The 16,508-nt window shown below is 40.6% G+C and overlaps 1 protein-coding gene across 2 annotated transcripts in view; it reads right to left on the bottom strand.

Moving 5' to 3' along the window:
• Positions 1-16,508, bottom strand: part of NELL1 (neural EGFL like 1) — an 822,741-nt gene that overhangs the window by 27,048 nt on the left and 779,185 nt on the right. The window contains exon 16 of one of the 2 annotated variants that reach the window (XM_032881211.1): positions 15,638-15,778. The exons of the other annotated variant lie outside the window; for it this stretch is intronic. Within the exon in view, the coding sequence (XP_032737102.1) occupies positions 15,638-15,778 (141 nt within the window). The remainder of the gene's footprint in view (positions 1-15,637; positions 15,779-16,508) is intronic. 2 annotated transcript variants of the gene reach the window in all.

The raw sequence follows: 16,508 nt of genomic DNA, 5'->3' as shown, positions 1-16,508 counted from the left end.
CAGTCCTGAGCTCTTCCTAAGCTGACACCTTCATCTGTTCACTGAGGATTTCCACTTGAATTCTAAATTTTCATAGATTCTCACGGATTTGATCAGTACATTGGCCAGCCAAACTCAGAAGTGCTAACACTCTAAGCTCTCTCTGAGCCCTACTCAGTAAATCTGGTGTTAATATTAAGTGACTAATATTAAAAGAATATAGTTTCTTGACACTCTATGGACTTGCCCTGGTTACAGATCACCTTTATAGGCTGTACAAATAAAGGTGTTCTACTGCAGACGGAGAAAACAATTCCTTCTAAGTAAGAAAAGAGGAGTAGAATAAAAGCAGAATAGCTTTCTAAATCAATGAAGGTGGTTTACTTTCTGCCATGAATAACTCATGCTTCTTTAACTAGTGATTAAATCTGTTTAAAACCAATATAATTCTGACCAGTGGAGAAAATAAAAAAAATCTATAAATATTGAAATACTTGCTATCCAAAGAGAATTTTATTGCAGAGAGGCTACAGTATTGATGCCAACAACCCTTGATTTATGTTCTTATATATCTGCTCATAGGTGAGAGGGTGGGTTATGGTAGAGCTGTGTCTGCATCCCTGAGTGGAGCAGTTATGTTTTTTACAAGCTGTTAAATGCCTAACACTGAGCCAGACAGGTTCTATTATTATATTCATTTTATTATATAATGAAGTTTCATCCTCAACTGAAAGAATTTCCCTCTTGCAATTAAATTTTGTATCTGCGTTATGTGACGTCATATGCAGAGCTGTGAACATACTTTTCTAATGTCCTTATCCATTCAGAATGAATAGTCTGGTTTTACTTATCTTTGTGTGTCCCACAGCACCTTTATAGTGTCTTTCGCCTGGTATGAATTGCACGCACATGTGTTAAATTGGAATCTGGTTGAGCTGGGATTTAAAAAAGAATGCTTGTCCTTTGGGGAATCTCCATTTTTCTCTTTCTTACAGTAGAGGAATTGTATATTTTCTAAGATATTGTCTATTTCCAACTTGTATTATTAGTTTTATTTTTTTTATTTAACTTTGTATCTTTTTTTATTGTGTTATGTTAGTCACCATACAGTGCATCATTAGTTTTTGATGTAGTGTTCCAAGATTCATTGTTTATGTTTAACACCCAATGCTCCATGCAAGACCTGCCCTCCTTAATACCCACCACCGACTCATCTGTCCTCCCACCCCCATCCCCTCGAAAACCCTCAGTTTGTTTCTCAGAGTCCACAGTCTCTTATGGTCTGTTTCCCCATCCGATTTCCCCCCCTTCACTTTTTACCTTCCTTCTCCTAATGTCCTCCATGTTATTCCTTATGTTCTGCAAGTAAGAGAAACCATATGATAACTGGCATTCTCTGCTTGACTTATTTCACTCAGCATAATTACTTTTTACCTTTGTAGGACTGTTTGTAATTCCAGTGTTAGACTATGTGTGGTAATAGATGGAAAACAGGATAGAGGAGAATGGAAGAGCCTACCTTCAGGATGACAAAGAGATTTTTTAGAACTAAACAGTTTTTCCTGGACTGTCAATATTTATTACAACATCTTTTATCTCTCTTAATGAGTGTTTATAAGCAGGTGCCAAAGAGAGAAAGTAATGAAGAGATAAACGTGATTTTTCTATCCGCATTGAAGACTTGGAAAATCAAGTCCTTGGTGACAAATACACATGGGGAATCCAGGTGGGGTGAAAACCGAAACTAACTCTATATTTTGATAAATCATTCTTTCAAACAAGTTGTCAGATGGAAATAATTTCTTCACAGAGAGGTTACAGAGTAATTTCATTTACTACTGGAAATATCCTACAACTTACATAGAAATAAAGGTCAAAATATCATGGTCAATGGTACAATTCTAAAACCAGGTCTCAATCCAAACAACAAAATGGTCCAAACATAGCCCCTAAAAATTCAGAGACCATCCATGACTATCATTTATTCTCTCCTTCAACCACTGTTTATTTTGGTCCCTAACTTCTAGGAATTTGTCAAAGCTCTTCCCAAATCTCTTTCTCAATAGAAGGAGAGTTAAGATATTGATGAAGGATAACAATTTGGACAACTGTGCTAAGAAGGGCAGCATCTACTGAGAGAACTAACAAGCTATAAAAAAATCTTAACGTCATTTCATGGTGTCTTTTCTTGGACAATCTCTTCTCTTGGATCTACTTCCTCTCTTTATATTTCTTCTTCTAGTCAACTGAACTGAGTAAAAATAGATTTGGGGCTATCTTTTATTTTGAAGGGATATTCTCTAGAAAGGTCTAGAAGGCATTTGTGGAGTCAAGGGAAAATGAAGCAAGGAATAAGAGACTTGAGCCCACTCTGCTCTAGACTTTTAGGAGACAAGTTCTGTTTATTTTGATATTTCTTCCTTTCTGTGTTTTTCCTCCTAGGGAGGGGAGGCAAAACCATAAAGACCAAAACTTAGTTGGTTTCCAAGGAAAAGCAAAGGAGGCCATTCGCAAAGATTCTCTCTTTGAGCAAACTTCATTCAGGCTCCTCTGAATCCTCCTCTTGATGATGCCTCAGTCTTGGCTGATAAACACTGCGGACCATCACAAAATCAGCACAATTGATTTTGTGAACCTTACCTCACCTCACCACATTAAAGTCTTGGAACAAACACTAGCACAGGCTCTACATGCAAGAGCACATCCTTAATGGCTCGACCCCCCTTAATTATGTTCCTGCTTAGGAAGGCTCAAGGCTGCCAAAAAACAGCCAACACCTGTATATATGGCTCCTGTGTCCTAGTCTCTGCAGAAGGGTAAGGGCCTAACTCCAACAAGGGCTGGCTAACCATCTACCCAGTAATACACCGCTCCATTTCTACTGATTGGACCATTATCAAAGCATCTTACTGTCTTCTCTGTCTACATCTCTTCAAAGAGAAGCCAGATGAACAATCTGATCATACTACTCTGTCATCTCAGCAATATTTTAGCAGGAAGATGATGCAGTTGGAGTTGCTACAAGGGCATATATGTAGGAATTTGCACAAAATTAAACTTTTGTGCAATTAAGTCTATATTTTACATATATGTGTCCCCAAACTAACTGCTTTAGTAAGTCCTTTCACAACTGCTCAGTTGAGAAATTGTTACTCACCCCATGTGGCAGAGGACAGACCTCTCTGTTCTTCATTTTCTCCTTCTATAAAATGGGGAATCACACCCCATTGGAAGGGTTGTTGTGAGAACTACAGAACAAGATGTTAGCACAAAGTAGCTGTAGGATAAGGGTCATGATCAATTGCCAGCTAATTCTGATGGCCTCACTTTTCTCAGAAGAGACATTGTAAGGGAAAGGAATAGGAGAAGCAAAACAGCACAAGTGTGGAAATCACAACAACATGTATATGATAGAGGGTTTAAAAGTGTGTGAGAAATAATACTGTATTTAGAGCTAAGTAATATATTTATATGGCAATTCATACAGATAAATAAATATTTTAACAACATCAAGACACTGATATTATGAAGTAAGATTCATGACTTTTAGCTCCTTAGCTTAGAACAGAAGACACTTTATAATCTGGTTTCCACCTCTATTTGTAGGGCTCCTTTCTTATTGCTCTCCACCTACAACGCTCTCATGGGATGGAAAGTACTTTATCCATCCTGGAAATGTCACCATTCCTTGGACACAGTTAGATCTCTTTCATGACTCTGCCTGCTATTCCTGCCTGGAATACTTACTTAATATCTATTTTTCCCAGAAACAAATTCCTTCTTATCCCATAGACGCAATGAAAAAAATCATATTTTCTGTGAAAGACTCTTCACGTATATTGCCATCTCCACATGCCCTGACCCAAGAAAGAATGAGCAAATTTTTCCTTAGAGTCTGATTTTTATTTACTATTATATCTAATCGCAGTTCAACCTCCCCCAAAGCCTATCCCCCATCCTTCCCCATTCCCCACTCCTCCCCCATTCCAGACTCCAAAGGATATTCCACTTTGTGTGTCTAAGACTTAGCACAGACCAGACCTCTTAACAAATGCTCACGGAACAAGTGATAGGTGATTTTTTTTTGTTGACAGTGCTTTGTTTGGTTTGAGTACAATCATTTAAAATTCCCTGCTCATGAACCCAGAGGTAAATATTTCACATCAGCATGAGTAACCGCAGACTAAAACAACTCAATATTTATTTCAAAGAGGTTGTAGATGCCGATCTCTGAGTTGCAGCATTGACATGATCTTTGGCTCTAAGACAATCAAGCCAGAAGTTTCTGTCATAAAACAACTGTTTCCACTGAGCTTCAGGATGTAGGAAGCTGGCCCCTACATGCAATTCAAGACCAAAGGTGCTCAGAAACTGAGAAAGGCAGATGAACACCCCCTGAGATCAAATTGTGGATCCCCAGGTAAAAAACATCCAGAAGGTAAATCAGGGTGGTGACTGGAGACACCAAGGCTGGATCCTGGTATTTCAATGGTGTTGTTTCCATTGCTGGGGTCAGATCGGAGACCCCAGTGAAAACTGTGGTGGTTTCACTTCCTCCAAAAGATGCGTGGAACACACATATTCACAAACCTGCATCAGTTTCAGGGCATTCACTCAGCCCTCTGAAGGCTTTCAACCAAACCTCCAAGGCATTGTGATTCTCAAACGTGACTGGGCATCAGAATCGCCTAAATAGGGCTCATTAAAAAAAAAAACCACCAGCCTAATCCCCAGACTTGCTGACCCGGTAGGTCTGGGGTGGGGAAGACTGTTTTCATTTCCAGCGACATCCCAGGTGATGCTGATGCTGGCTGATCGTCTTCTAGAATTACTGCCCTAAGCTACATGGAATTGAGTTCACAGACAGTAATGTTAGGAAACTCTTTTTTAGGAATACCACACTCATTTTGTTGTCACACAGTTGGAACTGTCAATTGTCTAGGAAGGAAGGTACAACAACAAACCAAATCATTTCAAACTTCATAAAGAAGATTTTACATGTTACCAGCCTCAAGATGCTGTACAGGAAGACATCAAAGTGCCTCTATTGTGTTAACTTAATCTTTCCAAAAAAGGCCAAGTTCACAATGACAGGGAGGACTTAAAGGTAACCAAAACTGCACTGCAAATCACTTTTTAGAGAAACATATTAGCCTTTTTCCCAACTACTACTCCTCCTGTACCACCCCAGGCTCGGCTCCACCCTCCCCATCCAGGCCATCCTCAGAGCTCCCCTCCCTGCTCATTTCCATTTCGCTTCGCAGAACTCCCACTGCGCCTATGCACGCAATGCAAAATTGTCCTCCAGGGCCTCTGGAACCCTGATTCATTCCTCTTTACATCCCCAGAGTCTAAGTAAGCACCTGGCATCTAAGTACTGCTTTTGAGCTGTGGCCTGAGACATCACATTACCAAGCCTTCATTTACAACACTGCAAAGCAGAGCAATCTTCCACATTAATACTAAAAAAGCTAGAGGTTAGGCAAGCAATATGAAAAGGAGACAAAAATATCCATTCCAAAGAGAAATATGTTTATCAAAAGTATAAAGACTGGGACCATCAGCTTACGGACAAACCAATACTCCAATAAGCCTCAAGGAGATCACTCGACTAGAAGACAGTAGAGTTGAATGATTTGCATTTTTAAAGACCACAGTAGAAAAGAAAGTCATAGACAAAAAGTCACATTCTTTACAACAAAATTCAATAATAGTCTAAAAATTAGAGGTACTTAAAGGACAAGCACTGTGCTCAATAACCTTTTGTTGGAGAACTTGAAAAATGTCCTCTTTTGAGCAGCTCATTATTCAACAATACTGAATAAATGAGATTTTCTAGAAATTCCTAGAGTAGGCTATTTTCATCCATGAGTTTTCAGGTAATGTATTCTACAGAGTGCCAAATACACAAGGTTTTTAGGTTAAAAAAAAAAAAGGTTTTAAGGCCAAATAAATTCAGGACACTAACAATGTGTGGCAAAGGCTCTGATAAGTCCTGCAGTTAATAAAACCAGGTAAATTATATTTCATTTAGAATTTCCCAAATATATTTACTAATAAAACCCTTCTTTGAAAAATATCCCAGTGTGTCTAGATCTAGACTTTGCTAAATGTTCTGCTTGAAGTCCTGCCCCAGTTGGGTTTTATTTTATTTTATTTTTTTATTTTTTTAAAGATTTTATTTATTTATTTGACAGAGAGAGATCACAAGTAGGCAGAGAGGCAGGCAGAGAGGGAGGGGGAAGCAGGCTCCCTGTGGAGGAGAGAGCCTGATGTGGGGCTTGATCCCAGGACCCTGAGATCATGACCTGAGCTGAAGGCAGAGGCTTAACCTCTGAGCCACCCAGGTGTCCCTCCAGTTGGGTTTTAACCACTGACACCAACTGTATGGGGGAAGAAAAGCTTCATTTAGTCAAAGTCACTTTATTATTTTTCTCTCTATGCCAGATAAAACCAAGACCCCCATAAAAACATATAGGGCCTACAAAGCACAATCATGCTTTCTTAATTCAATGCAGGGGGGGACAGTATATAGCAAACCGCACAGGCCTCAGCTGCTGAAAAGAGTTTGAGTCAGTTTTTTCATGTGCGCTGCTACAGCTCTTGGAGTGTGCCACCCATTTTGACTCAGGAGATTCTGATCCCCGACTACAACTGGACATTGTGTAGCAGTTCCCAGAGCCCTGGGGGCCACCTCTCGGCAGAGGAGCGTGTGGATGTGCTCAGGTTGACTTCTCAGATGGCCACCACCCAGATCCTTGTCTTTTGTTGAGATATGTGATAATCCCTAGACTACACTGGCAGGGAGTTAAGTCTTAGTTTCTTCTGTACACACATGTAAAACAAACTAGATGTAAACATCCGGGACTTGATGTTTCTCTGAGCATACAATGAAGGACAAAATGACATGATTATCTGAATAGTCATCACTTAATGTAATCCTGTCATAAGCTATCTTCAATTAATATGCAACTGCCTGAGGCGATTAGGAGAGTAGAAAGAACATGGGTCATTTCACAGGTGGCCATGCTACTTGACATATTTCTCCTCATTTGCTACCTACTTGAAAAAGGGTTTTGAAGGTCAAGTGGCATACAGTTGGCATTTGATAAATAAAAATATTTGATAAAAAAATAAAAATATGGCTCTTACATTACCGTTCCCGCAGCAAGACTTTAGCAGGCCACAAAGCAATATTTTGTTGCTTAACAGAAATATTAATACATGTACACGATTTTTCGAAAAGATGTTAATGCTTTCTGGAAAAGAAACTCTACCAATAAACAGCTGTGTGACCATGAATAATTTGTTGAACATCTCTGTGTGCCTCAGTCTGTCTAATAAGCAGAGATTATATTTACCTGACAGGAGTTGTTTTGAGGATGAAGGGAGTTCGGAAACATAAAACTCTTAGAATTACTGCCTAGAACATGAAGTAATCAAGTTAGCTACTAATGATATACCCAAACCCTCCCACCCTTCAAGTGTAATCATCCCTGAGTGGTTGAGAGGACGCTTCCTTGACTCTCTTCCGTAATTACCCATTTTACAGTGCTGACCACATAATTTTGCAGTTAATTATAACCTGTTTCAGAATGATATTGGTGGTTTCATGTATGTTGATTTTTATCTTCAACTTGGTGTTTTAAAGTCCCCATGGGATGCAGTAAGAATAGTCCCTAAAACAAGGAGGAGGCTCTGCGTCCTCCACACCTCCCATCTTTGTGCTAAGACCATGGCAGGCTAATTTGGATAGACTGAAAACTTACAACATTAGTATGCTTACAGAGGGTTTTCACGCTTGATTGGTTAAACAGCTTTCTAATTTTCTTCCTCTTCCTTTTTGCCCGTATGATCTTCCTGTGGACAAGCATCAAGGTCCTCCTGTTCCCCAGTCCACTAAGCAACTGCTTCAAAGCAGGAGCCTGCAGTGGTTTGATCTTGCTGGCTGAAGGCGCCATTAAGAAGATGTTTGAACACTGTTACTGAAAAGATACTACACAGGGCCAGAATAGACCCCAGAGTTAGTTAGAGATCCTGTGAGAGTAATTCCCTGAACTGTCTGGTTTTAGCTCCAAACTAAAGTGGAGAAGAGTATGGAGGTCTATTGTGTCAGTGTGGATGGGGGGAGGGTGAACAATGAGCCTCAGGTTCATACCTGAGTCTGGTGAAACGAATTCTATTCTGACATCATATTGAGAAGTATTTATCACCCAAACTGAGGAGATGCTTTTCACCTTCCCTGAGAAGTCCCCAGAATATATTCAGTTTACCTTATGTGCTGATCAGCTCCAGTCTTACATGAGGCTGGTCTTGACAGCGGGGCAGGAAGCTTCCTAAAGGTCTGATGGGACTGACTTCTCACCTGATCTAACACCTCCAACTGTCTGTGTGTTACTGTCCGCTATTAAGGCCATTCTCAGGGACCCAGAAGATCCCATTTGTGAGAGGCTGGCAAATGGTCTTCACCTGTCCATTCTGTGTCCTGCCCCTACCTATCCTCTTTCCTATCCATTCCACACCCAGGTGCTGTCTGTGACTGGTCGGTCCACCCAACCCCTATTAGTGACATGTGTCATTTGTGTGCCATGCAGCTGAGGTCCTCTGAGTCCCCAAACTACATTCCTATATACTTCATCCTGTTTCTAGCTAGAAGCATAAAGCAATCTAAACAGCACCATGGCCAGGTGGCATCTGCCTTTGGGAAGACTCTTCAATAATAGAGAGTCTATTTCTTGGCTGAAAACCAAATCTACAGTTTCTGAAGTTCTTCAGGAACAAATACCAATTTTGCAGTCAGTGAGACCTCATTGACTAGCACTGTTTAACTGAAAATACTTTCTGTACAGGGGTGAGTGGGTGGGCTCTTTATTGCTTGCAAAGAGAGAAAATCCACGGAGTGTCCCACAACTTAAACACCAAGACACAAGACAGCGAGTCCACTGGATAAAATAATTTGCCAGTGCTCTCGATTCAGATGGAATGTAACAACTGTCGACCTGGGTCTCACTCATTCTCTGTTTGCCGTGTCTCCTTGACTGCCCGCTGCCCTGCTTAAAACACATCCCTCAACCAGGGGCTCCTACCTGGCCTTCTCCTCTCCAGAAAGCACTGCAATGCTAACATATTAAAAGCAGCAGCTTTGGGATCAAACAGACCTGCATTACAGTCTCTGCATGCCATTTCTCAGCTGGGGCATCTGGGACAAGCTGTCTTCATCCTGGGACCTCATTTTCCTTGTTTTCACCACAGTCACAGGGAGAGGCCTTCCCTCCCGTGGCAGTTGGGAGAACTGATCTGGGTGATGTCTGTAACTCCCTGGCCCGGGGCGTGGTACACAGTGTGGGTGTTGGGTTCACGATAACGGCTAACAGCTACTGAGCACTTAGAACACAAGTGCCGAACGCTTTTTCCCCCATGTTGGCTTATTTAATCCTCGCAATTACTCCACAGCAATTTATAAGGATGGCACTTCTGTAAATTGCTTAGAGCAGTGTCTGGCACCAAGTAAGCTCTCAATAAATGTTAGCTCTTATTAGTATTACTGTGGCTGTCTTCATTTGACAGGTGAGGGATTCGAGGGGAAGTGAGGTTAAATGTTGACTATTATTATCTACTACTTGCCAGGATATTTGCAAATGAGAACACTTACATTACAAAAAATTCCACCAGCAGGTATTATTTTAATCATTGTATGCTAAGGGAACTAAGGCTTAGAGTGGTTAAATATCTGGCCAAAGGCCCCTCAAGGTAGAAAGTGGCCAACTTGGGATCCAATTCCGGGCCTACATACACTTCAAATCTGCCTCCCCCCGCCCCTCCACCCCGCCCCGGCCTGCCCTCCCCCCACTGTATCATGCTGTCACTTGCTAATCCTTTGTAACTCTTACCCCTCTGGGAGCATCTCTAGGTCCTAGCCCTTTTTATCGCCACTCCTAAGAGAACCAGGCACTGAGCAGGGATAGCAGAACCCACACCATTCTTAGGCCATTTCAATCCATCTTGATCTATCAACCAGTTAAAAGTGAAATCTTCCCAGGAGATTCCAACCGAAACTTTTTTGGCTGTTTGATGTGGCTTTGCAAGTTGAGGACAGCTGCAGCAGCTGTTGGGACAAGTAAGTCCTTGTTGGTTTGTTTCCGGTGGGGTCTGGGGACCCGCCTCGCACAACCAGGTCCTGCGGAGGCAGCAGCAATGGAGGCCGAGGGGCCACGTTACGTAAGAACAGCTGTACGTGAGCCCTCAGGATGCCTTCCTCGACAAAGTGAGTTTTACTGGGATTTGAAAATTCGTGCAGTAACAACAAGTGTATGACCAATACAATTTTATTCAACACAAATCTAAAAAGGAAATCCAAACACCTCGACTGGATGGGAGGCTATAAAGGACGAATGAAGAAGATAAGCCTGATTTAGCAAGTTCCAGAGAGAGATGTGAATACATAGTTACAGGGACACATAAAAGGGAAGTTTTTATTATTATTATTATTATTATTATTTTTATTGGAAAAATCTATGAAGTGGTTTTCTATGATAATTCAATACTCTTTCTAATCATTTGGAGACTTTTTTTTTTTTTTTTAAACAATGACCTCTAAGTCCCACAAGAGGTCCAATGAGTCCAAATCTCCAGGGTGGGCTGGCCCATCATAAGTATTTTCCAAAAGCTACTTAGGTGAATCTCCTGTGAATCAGGTTTCACAATCAATGATTTAGGGGCACCTGGGTGGCTCAGTCAGTTAAGTGTCTGCCTTTGACTCAGGTCATGATCCCAGGGTCAGGGTCCCTGCTCCGTGTTAAGTCTGTTTCTCCCCCTCCCTCTGCCTCTCCAGCTCACTTGCACTCTTGGTCTCTCCCTCAAATAAATAAAATCTTAAAAAAAAAAAAAAAGAATCACTGGTTTAGGAAGCAGGACTTTATCAGGATTTTGACATGTGGAAATGGGGACAGAGGGATGGTCAGGGGAAAGCATACAAGTAAAGAAGTAGAGGAAAGAGAGTCCAGGGTTTGAGAAGAGTGGAAGAATGATTCGGGCAGGCTTGTGGATCCACGCATGGTACAAGACGGAGCAGAGCAAAATAAATTCTCATTTGCACGAGCAAGATCACAGAGATAGAGGGAGGTCAAGGGAGTCTGAATCTCCTTTTCAAAGTATGTAAACTCCTGCTCTTGACATATGCCATTGCTATTTATACATTAGTTCTCATTTCTAGATGACCCAGATAACTATGTCTAGACAAAAAAGGTGACTGCTCAAAACTTCTTACAACTGAGAATCACTGACTCAAACTATGGCATCCAAACCCAGAATTCCCTGCACCCCATGGTAACAACTGTAAGTAATCACTGTCATCCCGTCTGCAAATACCAGCTGGCAGATTTCTATGTGCACATCTCCTCTGGAATTATAAAACACACACAAGCATATGAGAAAGAAGCAGACAGACACTCGGCCTGTTAAACTTCTAAGGGATGCCAATTCTGTCTCTACCTCATACTAATCCTAATATGATCTTCGCTACCTAATACTAGTCCTTTTCAATAATATGATCTTTTTTAGGAGCAGGAGGCTAATCTTAAACATTTTTCTCATGAAATGGTAAATCTTGCATGTGTGTGGTTTTTTTAAGGACATCAGCAACATTCGATGCTTACAGTAATTGATGACGTCAATGGAGCAGGTGTTATTATTCCCATCTAACAGAAACTGGCATAGAGTGGCATCAATTGTCCTCAACTGCCACATTTTGGATTCTGACATATGCCATTCCCACTATTATTCTGGGAAAAAGCATAGCTGATTACATGTTGCTAAAATACCTCCTAAAAGGTTTTAAAGATTCTCTTCGATGCTATTTCTTCATATGTAAGCATCAGTAGATGATGTTACTTAGGGCTCATTCTGATGTGATGGTTTTCAGTGCCATGAAGGTACATTTTTAGGATTCAGAATATTTCAGGTCACAAATCCTTCAAGCACAGAGATCTTCTCTAGTTCATACCTATATTCTCAGAAAACAACACAAGGCTGGTGTGATGACTGTTCTCAGTATTTTTTTTTCCCCTGAGATAGACTCATGTGATTTTGTGATATTTAATACCTTATGTTATAATCATCAGGCACACAACTAGTAATGTCAAAAAAAACCAGAAAATAAATCTGACCTGATACGGTTTTGATTATCTAGTTCTTCAGACATTGACATATATGCATTAAATGCCTCACTTGTGCCCACATTGCTTGAGGGGCTGGAGGTACCATGGCAAAATATAAACAAGGTCTTGGTCCTCAACCTGTACCTTTGACAATTACAAAAATGGATACAACCAGTCAACTGAGAATTTTAAAATGCTACAAAAGTTATAAAAGAGATTAATATAATGAAGTCACCAGAAAAGGACTACATCAGATAACATGGTCAGAGAGAGGCATTTGAGCTGAGAATGATATATTGTAACAAGACAGGCATCAGGTGTCCCAGACAAAGCAGCAAAGACAAAAGCTCCAAAATGGAGTGAGTTCATTGTCATGTTCAAGGCATGAAAAAATTAAAAAGGTTAACATCTATAGGAGTGAAGTCTAAGAAGTAGATAGATGCAGCATCACTGAAAGCCTTGAAGGCCACATGAAGTTAGGATTTTATTTTATATTCAACAGGGAGGCATTAGAAAGTTGTAGTAAGGAAATGACATGATTGACATATGTATCCGTTGCACCATGAAATATTCTGAACTAAGAGTGCTCTCGACTACCAAAGAAAAACAGAAGAAGGACCAAATTTCTATTCTTATTAAGACCCATTCACAAAGATATTTCTTAAAAGTGTGGAAATGAAGGGTCATTCAGATTAACAATTACCCTAATAAAAAATGCCACTGATAAAAACAACTCTGTTGCCTTGTCAAGGAACCCACTTTACTGTAGTTTTCCTGTGCAGACCAGGGATCAATTCACGGAAGAAGAAAGTGCTTTCTCAGGGAGGGCAGACCACCCCAGCATGGCAGAGAAAAATCTACGGGTGAGATGATCATGACACCTGTCATCCCAATGGGGACATTTATGAGAGTGACAGGGTGCTTTGGACAATTACATCAGAACACTAGGACTAAACCATAACTGCACCTGGTATCTGGGATGTAAAGTTACCCTTGACTGAGGGCTGAGTCTCAACTTGTATCCAACCAACTAGGTGGCTGGGAACAAGGTGTCACCCTTTCTGAGACTAAATTTCTTTATCAGGCACATGAAGTGATTGCATTTTTCTCATTGGCTGAACACCAACTACCAAAGCGTCTTACTGGAGAGACCGAAGAATAAAGTCCATTTCACACTCACAGTCTACTTGGAGAGCAAATAAACTGTACAGTGGTAGAAGTTTCTATGGTATAAACCAGAGAAACATACATCAGGAGAAAAGTGGAGTTAGCAGAGGACAGGAGTGATGACTCCAATGAAAACACCCAAAAATGCCTCATGGGAGCCCGGTGGAACAGGAGCCAAAAATGGGAAAAAGAACAGAAATTTCCATGTGAATCAAGGCGATCAAGGAAAAGATAGGGTCATCTCTGCAGAGTTCTGTTCCATTCCAGCCAGAGAGGACAGTACCAGCAAAGGCATTTTAGTGTGCCAAGACCATGGCAGATCCAGGCAGTCATGAACTTGGTTTAACTAGGTAATCTTTAAAGTCCTTTATGCAATAAAAAGCTAAGAGTCACCCATTATTTAATGAGGTCAAACACGGTGTTTAAAAATGAGATTTTTATTTTTAGTGCCAAAATGTATAATAGCACATAAGGCCAATATTCTTTCTATCTCCATTGCTCAGTCCCAACTGCCACTCTGTCTATTCCTAGTCACATAACTTCTATTTACACTGAGTTGCACACAGGCAGAACTTCTTGGCCAGATGTCAAGGAAGTACCTGAAGACCCAGGATAACTATAAACCTGTCCCTAAGGTCACAAATTGTTATTCCAAGAGTAAAAGAGGGGAAACTGGGTGGCTCAGTCAGTTAAGCATCTGACTCTTGATTTCAGTTCAGGTTATGATCTCAGGGTCATGAGATCCAGCCCCAAGTTGGGCTCTAAACTCAGTCTGCTTGACATTTTCTCCCTCTGTCCTGCCCTACCCCACCCCATCCCACCCCCCAAAGGCCCCAGCTCTCTCTCTCATGGCCTCACACTCTCTCTCTCTAAAATAAATTAAACATTGGGGAGGGTATGCGTTATGGTGAGCACTGTGTATTGTGTAAGACTGATGAATCACAGACCTGTACCCCTGAAACAAATAATATATGTTAATAACAAAAAATAAATTAAAATAAAATAAAATAGACAAACAAAAAAGAATTTAAAAAAGCATGGATAGAGCCTGTGGCAGAGTCCTGAATATGCAGACACACTGAAGATAATGGTAACTAACATTTACTGAACATTTAACAGGTGTCACTTCAGTTAATTCTCACAGTGCTCAGACGACCTAGATAGCCACATTTCCATTTCACAGATGAGATAACCGAGGTATGAACTAGATAAGATCTTGCCACAGGGAACCTATTTGGAAATGAAAGAGCTGGAATTTGACAGCCAGGAGTTTAGCTCCAGGATCCATGCTTTAACCAACAATACTGCCTACCTCTCAACAGGAGTGTCAAACTGTGGTAGATAGCTCATGCTGTGTGCCCAGTGTTCCCTAATTCGTCTTTACTTTAAAATAACCTCAGGAAAGAAGTTGGAAAAACACTAGGTGGCTCTCAGTAGCAACTTTCTAAATAAATTTTATATATATATATTTGCAATGAGCAGAAACAATGAATTTTCAAAATCACATTCCCATTTTCTAATTCATCAGTCTGACCCCAAGGTCAGAAGGCTTGCCTTGTAGGTCTATCCAAATCTGCATGAAGAATTTAGTTGAGTTCAAAGGACATGATATATGTGGATTGGCCAAGGTTCTCATGGAAACAATGACAGGTTTGATCAGTTGTTTGGATATCATGAAAGTTGTAGGGTCTTGAAGGTAAAAGAACTCCATCTGCTAGCTTCCTCTGTTCAGCATTTAACAGAACCTCAAGCAGAACAGTGATTAAAGGAGATTTTGTAAGGATGATGGTGGTAATAACAGTAGTAAGGTTAATGCAGCTGTATTATGTTTGTACAACGACGTAAAGCTTACAGTCTTTAAATGTGTGGCATCCCATTTAATCCTAGCAACACATATATATTAATAGTCCAATTTTACCCTTTCACTGACAAAGACTCAGAGAGATGCAGTACCTTTTTCAGTACAAGAGCTGGGATTTAACCTCAACTTTCTCAGTCCACCAGTATTTCTTCTTCTCCTCCCACTTCTGTTTCTCAAACTATTAAAAATTTCAGCCAGCCACCATGATTTTACTTCAAAAGAACCAAAAGCCATAGCACACAGACCCAGGCTTTAATACTCTAACTGCCCCAGTTTCCATATAGAAACCCTAAAACCCCACACTGCATAATCTCTGGCCTAATCCCTGAATTGTTGAGGGAGGAAATTTGAAAACTGATGCGTTTAGCCAGTGAGGGGTCATATCTTAACACTGGGAGCTGAAGAGAGTACCAAAGCAGACTGCCCCTCCTGCAAAGGGCCAGAAGGACGGAGGGCATGGCTAAAAGCTGCTTACCAACACAGGACTCCCCAGACAGTGAATAGGTCCCATCGTCATGGAAACCGCTTCTGCACTCACAGTGGTACCACCCTGGCAGGTTAACGCAGCGGGAATGGTTGTGGCACTCAATGATTCCCTCTGTGCATTCATCAATATCTGTCTCAGAGAAAAACACAAGCCCACCAGGACATTAATTTCTTTTGACACTAACCTTTCAGTAAACACCTAAAACATGCTCATGTCAACAGATCAGTTAAAAGCGGTTAGTTACCTAAAATGAAAGTTACAGGAAGAACCAAATCCCATTTTTTCCCAGAATCCTAACAAACGGAAAGCCAGGGATGGGTTCTCATGTACTGAATAGTAAATGAGAGCTGATGGTCATGAAGGCATCCTACCTACAAATGTTGTTGGCTTCTGCATAACCGAAAAGTAAACTGAGGATGTTTGGCACACTTTTGGTATTGAGTATATATAGCTTTTCTCAGATTCACTGTTTCCAAAAGAGTAATTCTAGATATTATTTGCTGTTCTTTGAAAAATCTATAAAAAAATAAGCTCAGAGAACTCTGGGTTTAATAGTGTTGAACTGATTTTTTTATACTGTCCTATCAAAGAGACTTATCATATTCATAACTCCTGCAAAACTTAGGGAGGAGAAAAATAATATGCACTGTTTCCCAAATTTATTTGGCTGAGGGATGGATTAGTCCTGTGAGACTATTTTGGGGAGCATATGTGGAGAACTACTGTTCTAATTCTTTCAAAGCTTAAGGACTTGGTTTATGATAGTCAATCAGAGATCCTCATTCTTCAGTCCTTCCTTTTTTTTTATTATTATTATGTTGTTAGCCAGCTTATAGTACCTCTTAGTTTCTGATGCAGT

Source organism: Lontra canadensis, unplaced genomic scaffold, assembly GCF_010015895.1.
Source record: "Lontra canadensis isolate GAN:19392208 unplaced genomic scaffold, GSC_riverotter_1.0 scaffold74, whole genome shotgun sequence".
In the NCBI taxonomy this organism is placed as follows: Eukaryota; Metazoa; Chordata; class Mammalia; order Carnivora; family Mustelidae; genus Lontra; species Lontra canadensis.
Note: the sequence above shows the minus strand (reverse complement) of the source record. Positions and strands in the feature narration are given on the sequence as shown.